Below are 9,233 nucleotides of genomic sequence, written 5' to 3' on the forward strand. Positions count from 1 at the left end.
ATTTGGGCTTTAAAAAAATAAAAATAATAGTTTTAAAAACAAAACAAAACAAAAAACCCCACCTTATTTATAAAGTGACAAGAGTTTATCATACCTAGGATGAACCAAGCAGAATTCTGTAAGTGTTAGATCTAGGCAAAAGTTGAACAGGATTTTTCTGATTACCCAATCATGTCAAACATGTGATGGTATTGAAAACTCAGAAAGTATATATAATCTTTTGAAATAAAATCGGCCCGCTGACTTTCATTTTATTACTATTAGCTGCTGTGTACAATTCAGTTTAACACCAGGGAATTCTACATCAGCAGGCTTTCAGTGCTCTGAGAGTTGCACAGAAGTCTACAGAGTAAATGCAGGTTAAACTCTATTTCCTGGGTCCCAAACCATCAATATTACCTTTCCTCCTTGTATCTTGATCAACATAGTATAGTTGTTAAGACTGCCTTCCTAGCACAGCTGGTGAGTGGTAATTCATGTTAAATCCATTTCTTCCTTCCTATATTTTCTTCTCTGAAATTATCTCCAAACACCCTTTGTCACATCAACTGTTATCTGTACAAGCTTCCGCAAAGGTAGCAACTCTTTGAAACGGTATTTGTGTTTGCTAATCTATCCTATCTGCTTCTGTATTTCTTTATACTTGGAGCTTTCAGTGAGGTCTGCTGGAGTTTTGTCAATACAGGATAAAGCATAAGCTTATAAACTTTTCAAGAGAGCAAATATAGCTTAATATTTGTTTATAAAGTGCTGTGTAAATCTGAGAGACTGTAAAATTTTATTGCTAATAATCTTGACTCTGAATTACGAGATTTCATGAAAGGTCATATATTCCAAGTAGAGTCCATGATATATTAAAGCATTCACAAAATTTCATTAAAGAAGTTCCAAAAATACTTCACAATTTCAATAAATGACTCCTGTGAATTGAAGATAAAAAACCTGGGCACCTTTATGACCTAGTTATTCTAGATAATTGTTTGAAAAAGTCCATGGAAGTTGAGAAATGTTACCTTTTTACCTTTATGTTTATCTAAGTTGGTACAATATGAAAATATTTTTACACTATATTTTTAGCTTACTTAGAATTAAAATTATTTTGGTTGTTAGCCTGTATGATTCTTTCTTTAAATATTGGAATATCAAAATCTCTAGATTATGCAAAGAATACCAAAATGCTTTCAGCTTCTAGAAATATCAGTGTGATTCTAATTAGTCTTTTAAATGTTGTTATTAAGTATTTGCATTGGCAAACACAACTAAAGACATCAGCATAAACTCTGCATTTCAGTATAATGAAACTTTATTTTAAAAACATCATATTTAAATATTACATGAAATAGAAAGCTTTGGCACAAGAATGATGGTATTTTTTCTGCCAACAAGATAGTTGGCTATACTAGAGTATTAAACACTTTCTTAAAGCTAGAACATATACAAACATTGGCCTAAATGTAGATGCTCTTCTGAATCACTGCTACCTGAGAAATGTGAACATGAGAATTTTTCAGTATATACACACACACACACACATATATATATATATAGAGCACAATTACACAATTTGATAGAGCAAATTCCCAGATACAAAAGACTGTTCTTTAACATAGTCATCACTATTAGCTATGCATTTTCACCAGCAATGAACAAGAACCCGAATGTTGTGCTCATAAAATCTGCACCAATGGAAGTGACCCGCTGTCACCATCCCTACTCCTGAAATACACCACCTCACTGTGCTCACATCCACTGCTTGGTCTCCATAAATGTTCAACAAGTGTTGATGAATATCAGTGGGTGCCATTTTTTCCACACAGAGGAATTCAATGATACACCTTTGCTTCACACACACTTTCATGTCTGATGCCATCTTGTCAGTCCACCCCTCTATTTCAGACTATAGGGAAAGGTAAAATGGGATTTCAATAATGTATTCAGTATTGCCATGCACTGTTTCATTTGTCTTATACTGGCTCCATTCAATGTGGAAAAATGAGTTAAGTTGTAATAAAAAAATTCCTTTATGTTTACATCAAAATCATCATAGATTTTCTCTATAAAACTGTAACAATTCCATTTGAATTATCAACATTCCAGTTGTATTACTGATAATGGGTACATTCAAAAGTATTGAACCACGCAGATTTGGAAATGAGATGAGAAACCTTCCTTGTGCTTTATTTGTGTTTTAGATGTGTTTTGTATATGTATATATATTTCTTTTTTCTTTGCTTTAAAGCAAGTGGCTGGTTTCTGGAAAAAGTAGAAATCATGGATGCATCCAGGAATTCAGTGTATTGCTTCAACTGTAACAGGTCAGTAGATCAGTTCACTGTTATTCCATAGATGCTGTTTTCTTCATCCCAATAACTACTACCAGACTTTTTAGTCTCTCAGTTGTTTCTTTTCTGATTTCCTAAAGCAGTGAGAATTTTTGAAACACTGCTGTGTTTCTGTCAGTCCATTCTCAGTAACTTTCGAACCTTTCTTCTCATTTCAATTTGTCAGAATATACAGAGAAAGACATTGTATTTTTCCAAGTTATTTAAACTGGGTGACTTTAGAGGAGCGAGGCACAATTTTTGCTAAGAGAAGATAATAGCATGTTATTTTCAAGAGGCAAAAGCTGTCAGGAGAACCATTAAATAAGCACTAGCACGTGTGTAGCGTATCATGTCATATGTACACCAACATGAGATGGAATTAGAAATATGAGCTGGTGGATAGATGATAGTCTGTGGCAGAAAAGATAATAAATCTAAAGGAAAAGCAGTGGATTTTAGGTTGTTGGGGTTTTCTTTTTGCACAAAAGCAACTCTAGAATCCTTCTGTTTCAGTATCTACTTAATATGGGTCTAAGGTATATTAGACCCATCAGCTGTCTAAGTGGAACATGATTAAGATTAAAAAAGAAAAAGAACTTTTAATAATGTATGAATAATCTAAATACGGGAAATTATTCAGATAAAGAGTTGCTAGTCTAAAGAGATTCTAATGTACAAAAGAAAATCCACCTTAGTTTCTAGTGTCAAACTGAAACAATACACTTTCAGAACTTAGAGATCAAACTGGAAGATATATTTGGAGTGACTGTCCACTAGAGTATACAGTTTACAGCTTAAAACATTTCAGAGTAAGCAACAGAAGCAAACACATTCATGTCTTGCTAAGTGTAAAATAAAATTTTAATGCATCTTGAGAGCAGACAAGTATGAAGACCTAGAAGTTCTTTATATCTAGGAAAAGAGATGTTGCCTGGTGACCTGAAAACAAAAATGGTAGCCAAGAATATTTAATTTAATGTTTCTAAATGTTTCTATGATCTTGACAATTCATGGAAGTCAAATCCAACCCTGTTGTTGTTTGAAGTAGCTGAGAGTACCTGGACTGCAGGTCACAAGAGCCAGCTTTACAAATATGATTAATGTCATACAGTATCTCAGAGCATATCTCCGTACAGCACTGCAACTAAGATTTGCATGTAGGTTCCATAAATCTTCTTCCAAAAACATGTTCTGGTACTATCTAATCTTCTAGATACATAAGTTTAGGCAAGGGAACATGAGCAAAATTTCTTAGATTACAATATCAGTTCTGCAATAATCTGTGAAGAGAATTGACAGTTGATTTCAAAGAAACACTGACTGTTTGGAAGGTACCTTGGGAAGTCATTTTGACCAACCAGTGCTGAATGGAGGTGAATGCTCACCTTCTGCAGTCTGCCAGCACACTCACCCTAATGAAGTACAAGATATTGTTTTTTTGGTTTTTCTTCTGCAAGGGTATATTATGGTCTCATGTTCCACCAGAACCTGTAGGTTCTTTTCTCTTAAGCTGATTTCTGTCTTTCTGGCTTCTGGAGTGTATTTATCAGTGTGATTGTTCCTCCCCAGGTGCTTTGCACACCTCTTTGTTGAACTGTATGTGGTTCCTATCAGACTATTTCTCCAGCCTTTTAAGCACTCCAATTCTTTGTCTTGTAATCATTCTCAGACCACATCAGTCTGAGCAAGACTCTAAAAAGATAGCTTGCAACAACTATTTCTTAAGAGATTTTTTTCCCCATAATTTTACTGAAAATCTTAAGGTAAAAGTTCCACAAGATTTAAGAGACACATATGGAGCAAACACTGTTGAATCACAAACATGAATTAGGACTTAAGATTTTCTCTGTTACTTCATCTAGGACTGTTATTAGAACTGTTATTCTTTGCGTTTCAAACAGAAAACTGGGATTGACAGACACAGACTGAATATACCAGCTACTGAACAGGACATTTACCTGGAACCCTTGTGGTTTAGAGTCCAGTTCTCTCCTTAATGAATACACACTTAAAATAAATAGAACAATTTCAGTAGAAGAAGTTAGGATACCCAAAGTAGAGTGTTCACTGTCCCAGAAACTATGGTCCACTCCTAGGATATAGGGAACTATGAGAACATGTCCCTGTACCAGCTCACACAAGATGCTTCTCATGTCAAAGCCTACTGGGTAAAAAACAAAAACCAACCAAACAAAAAAGACAACTCTGGTATAAATGCTATCTCTAAAATATATTCATCACTGAGAATCCTGAGAGGAGCTGTGCATCCTTTACTAACTTGGCATTTTATCTGCCAAGATTAGTTTTGTTGCAGCCTAGAACTGTTTGGCATCAAGGATATTTCCCAGCTGTTCAATAGTGCAACTTCAGATGTGAGCTACATTAATGCTATACCAGCTGGGAATCCCTCCCATTCTCACTACCTGGTTGTAATGACATTAGCTAGTCTGGCACAAGCCATGCAAAAGTGCTAGAAGCTACATTAGTTAACCAGTCTGCCTGAGCTCAGGTCTGTTTCTCATATAGTCAATGATAAAAACTCCATAGGTTGTTATGGAGAAAGAGTCCACCGTATGTCACATTATTTTCTTAGCCAACCAGAAGGCATTAGAAGTATGAAGTATACAGACAATAACCTGCTAAGACAGGACACATTTCCTTACTCTAAAATATCCTAATTTAAACCACTCCATGAAAAAATTTACCAGTCACTGTTGTTAAGCAACCTAGACATTAAATATATGTACCTTTATTTAATATATTGATACAGTTCCTTTTAAACTATGCATATATGGATACTAAAGCAATCACTCTTTTCATCATGTTGGTTACTCTTGTATAAGTCAGTACTACAACTCTTAATCCAAAAGTGCAGAAGCAGGCTTTTTTTATTTGTTTGATAAGATATATACAGTGGAAGCTATCAGCTCCAGTGAAGGCATGTTCTGGAACAGAATGGAGGATCACGCTTTGCAGAGGGGTTCCTTCATGGAGGAACCCAAGAGAGAGCTGCTAGGAGCCAGCAACCCTCACCAGGGAGGTTGATGGGGTATGGGCAGGGGCCAGACCCTGAGTTACGGGGATCACCAGAGCCTGGAAGTATCTACAGGGCCTGAGGGCAGAGGTGTTAGTCACAGGTGCATGTGTGCCCAGCTCAATGCACTTTCTGAGCAAGTTGCCATGTTGTGAGAGGAGCTCATCAGGCAGTGTACTGTCCAGGAATCCAAGTGAGAGATTGATGCATGGTATTGTGCACTGACATGGACTGAGTGACAGCCCTGTATTAAGTTCCTGCAAGGGAAAAGTAAGCTGGCTTACAGCCCTGTGATGGTAAATTTGACTGACTTGCAAGACAAGAAAGACAGGAACTTTGTTTCTGTTCAGAGCAGAAGGAGGAATCTCCCCCTTGCTCTCAAAGTGCTCCTACACAGCAGTTGGTGTAACCAGCCAGTTTCACCAAAAAAAAGGTGATTGGTGTTAGTAATTGGAGGTTCCTTGCTGAGAAGCACATTTGCCATCTGTACCATCTCGTGTGCTGCCTGCTAGGGGGACTGTGTTTGTGATATCACAAGGAGACTACTGTCCCTAGTATAGCTGGAGAGCTGCTATCAATTCCTACTCTTTGAGTCAGATTGGATGAGGCTGCTTAGAGGAGATGACAAAATATCTAAAGGGATTTGATGTCCCTCAGAATTGTGGTGAAGGGATCAGGAGTACAGATAGTGTTCTTCTCTGTCCTCTCAGTTGGAGACTGGGACACAGACAGAAAGATACAAACAGGTCTCATGAATAACTGGCTACATGGATTGTGTTGTATTCAGAGTTTTGGGTTCTAAGATCTCAGACTCACGCTCAAGGAACCAGGAATGCTGATGTTGCATTAGAAGCAGCTGACCAGAAGGGGCAAGGACATTCTCATCAGCAAACTGGCTTGGACTGATTAGCAGAGCTTCGAACTAGATTCAGCAGAGGAAGGGGATGTACTCCTCAGTGGCAGAGAAGAAAAAGGGAGTATTGTCACTTTGAGAATTAATAGGGAAATGCCTGTGAATTGTCTCAGAGGAATAAAGGAGGACTCCTCTGGGAAGGCAGTGTGGCCAATAGCTCTGATGAAGTGCATCTGCACCAATATACACAGCTAGTGAAACAGCCAGGAGAAGCTGGAAACCATAGTGCAATAAGAAATCTGTCACGTGATGGGATGGGTCACACAACTGGAACACTGCTATCAAGGGCTACAAGCTTTTTAGAAGAAAAAGGCAGGGAAGAAGCAGCAGAGGTGTTGTCCTCTATGTTAAGAAATGGATAGGTTGCAAAGGACTTTCTATGAGAAACAACCATGATCTTTCTAAAAGCTTGTGAGTTAAAATTAGAAACTGGACTAATAAAAGACATCTGGTGGTTGGTGTCTACTACAGGCTGCCTGATCAAGGGGAGCCTGTTGATGAGGCCTTCTTGCTTCAGCTACAAGAAGCATCACACTCTCAGGCTCTCACCCTGATGTTTTCAATCAGCCATATGTCTGCTGGGAAAGAAATACAGTGGGTTGTAAGCAATCCAGGAGACTCCTGAGGATAACTTCCTGGTCCAGGCATTAGACAAACCATCCAAAAGAGAAGTGTTACTGGATCTGGTGCTCACCAATGCAGAGATTATTAAAGAACTTAAGACTGGAGGCAGTCTGGGCTGTGACAATCATGCTCTGATTCAGTTCATGATCTCAAGGATTATGGACAGGCAAAGAGCAAAGTCAAGGTCTTGAACTTCAGAAGAGCAAGCTTCTGATTGCTTAAGAAATAAGCGGTAGAGATCCCTTGGCAGTCTGTCATTGGGGACAAAGGAACAGGTCAGGGACAAAAGAATGGAGCAGAGCTCTTTAAGGCCACTTAGAGTACAAGAGCTCTCCATATGTATCTGTAAGAAATATGGCAACAAAGCAGGAAAATGGCATGGCTGAGTAATGACTTACTGGTCAAACTGGGGGATAAGAAGGAAACGTTCAGACAAAGGAAGAGATTGGTGGCATGGGAAAAATATAAGGATTCTGTCTGGAGGAGTAGAGCGATGGAGCACTTCTACAAAGAAAGGCTGAGGAAGCTGTTTTTTCCAGCCTACAGAAAAGAAAGCTCCAGGGAGAGCTCACTGTGGTCTTTGAGTACTTAAAGGGAGCTCATAAAAAAGGCAGAGACTCACACTTTACATAGTCTGATAGGACAAGGGGGAGCAGTTTCAAACTAAAATATGGGAGATTTAGGTTGGATGTAAAGAGAAAGTTCTTAGAGACTGGTGAAGTACTGGCACAGGCTGCCAGAGAGTTGTGGGTGCTCCATCCCTGGAGGCATTCAAGGCCAGGCTACATGGGACTCTAGGCAGCCCACTCTAGTGGGTGGCAGTCCTACCCACAGCAGTGGAATAGAACTGGATGAGCTTTAATGTCCATTCCAATCCAAGACATTCTATGTTTCTCTGCTTCCATGATTGTGTGACAAGTTTTAATGTTTTTTGCCTTGTAGGTGGCTTGCTGGGGATGGAAGCAATGGTAGCGCCGTAGTGCGACTTTATCCATAGCTGATCATTTTCTGATTTTTTCATAGTGTGCTGCTTCTCCAAATTCCTGCTTGTTTGATTTACTTGTATGTTATAATTCTGAAGGTATTGTAATTACTGTGAAGGAATGTCAAAACAATGCATTAAAAACATCACAGTAAATTAAACATGTCTAATGTGAACACTGTGTTCCAATCCTACTAGATTTGCTCAAAATCTTTGCATGACTGAAATTTAGAAAACATAAATTTTAATCTGTAACATGGCTCTGTGGACTTGAGTTGAGCATTCATAATACTAGACATATTTAGTAACATGTTTTTATTTCAGTAATAATTTGTGAGTAAGTTAAAGTTAGCTCTTGGGTCAAATCTGCCAATTTTTATTAAACTGATAAACTGTTTCAATTCCTATTTTTATTAAAACTAGTATTTCCTCAAAATCATTTTCCAAATAAGCAGCACTGCTCTTTGGCCATACTGTATGTTACTTCCTTTTTTCCATAAGACCTGGCTGTAACGGAGAAGAATAAAGAGTTTATTATTCAGGCATTCAACCTGTGGCAGTAAGCTTCCCACGGGCATTTGACTGCAAAATCTTGTAGCTGAACCAGAACCTCAGCTAAGATCCTTTAGATCCAAAGGGTCTCTTAAGAGAGACTTTTCCATCATCTCTTATCACACTAGCACTGCAGTAGCTCACTAGCTAGCTTAGGCAGCTCCCTGCTCAGCTTGCTTATTTTTGCAGTGCCCATTCTTAGGCTTCTCTCTGCCTCTCTAGTGCTGTATGTGCAAATGTCATTACTTCAAAAAAATCCCAATTATTTTTGAAAACAAACCATAAATAGTAACATATTTAGCAATAAATGCATAAAATAAGAAGTGAATAATAAGTGGCTTGATGTTTAGTTTGGTATTGTCAGAGCTGGCAGTTGACTGAGAAAGAGTTTAGGATAAAGACAGGTCTGAAATGGAAGCATGAGTTGCACACCGCCGAAGTTTGATGTTTGTGATCAGCATGTAAATACTGTGTATTAACTATACAGGGCCTCACTCTGTTTAATCAAAAGATCTACTTTTAGTACCTCCAAAACTTAAAATCTGTATAAAGATCTGAATTTTTGATCTGTTTCACCTTCAAGGCACTACCATGTTTTGTAGCAGCAGTGTACTTTCTGTAACCACAAGAATTAAATGAATCTCTATGAAACGTTGTCTGGCTTTTCAGTACATTTAATGTTTATTTACTCACATTATTCTTTGAAATGAGGAATGTTGTCAGATATCTGCGTGGATTATGGGATTTCAATTGTTACGTTGACTCAAAAAGTAATAAACAAATATAACAGGTCTTGGCAGGTAA

At 38.0% G+C, this 9,233-nt stretch overlaps 1 protein-coding gene across 1 annotated transcript in view; it reads left to right on the forward strand.

Moving 5' to 3' along the window:
• Positions 1 to 9,233, forward strand: part of RP1 (RP1 axonemal microtubule associated) — a 187,865-nt gene extending 178,632 nt beyond the window's left edge. The window contains exons 56-57 of the mRNA XM_015855578.2: positions 2,240 to 2,315; positions 7,838 to 9,233. Of these exons, the coding sequence (XP_015711064.1) occupies positions 2,240 to 2,315; positions 7,838 to 7,892 (131 nt within the window). The 3' untranslated portion in view covers positions 7,893 to 9,233. The remainder of the gene's footprint in view (positions 1 to 2,239; positions 2,316 to 7,837) is intronic.

Source organism: Coturnix japonica, chromosome 2, assembly GCF_001577835.2.
Source record: "Coturnix japonica isolate 7356 chromosome 2, Coturnix japonica 2.1, whole genome shotgun sequence".
NCBI classification, from domain to species: Eukaryota; Metazoa; Chordata; class Aves; order Galliformes; family Phasianidae; genus Coturnix; species Coturnix japonica.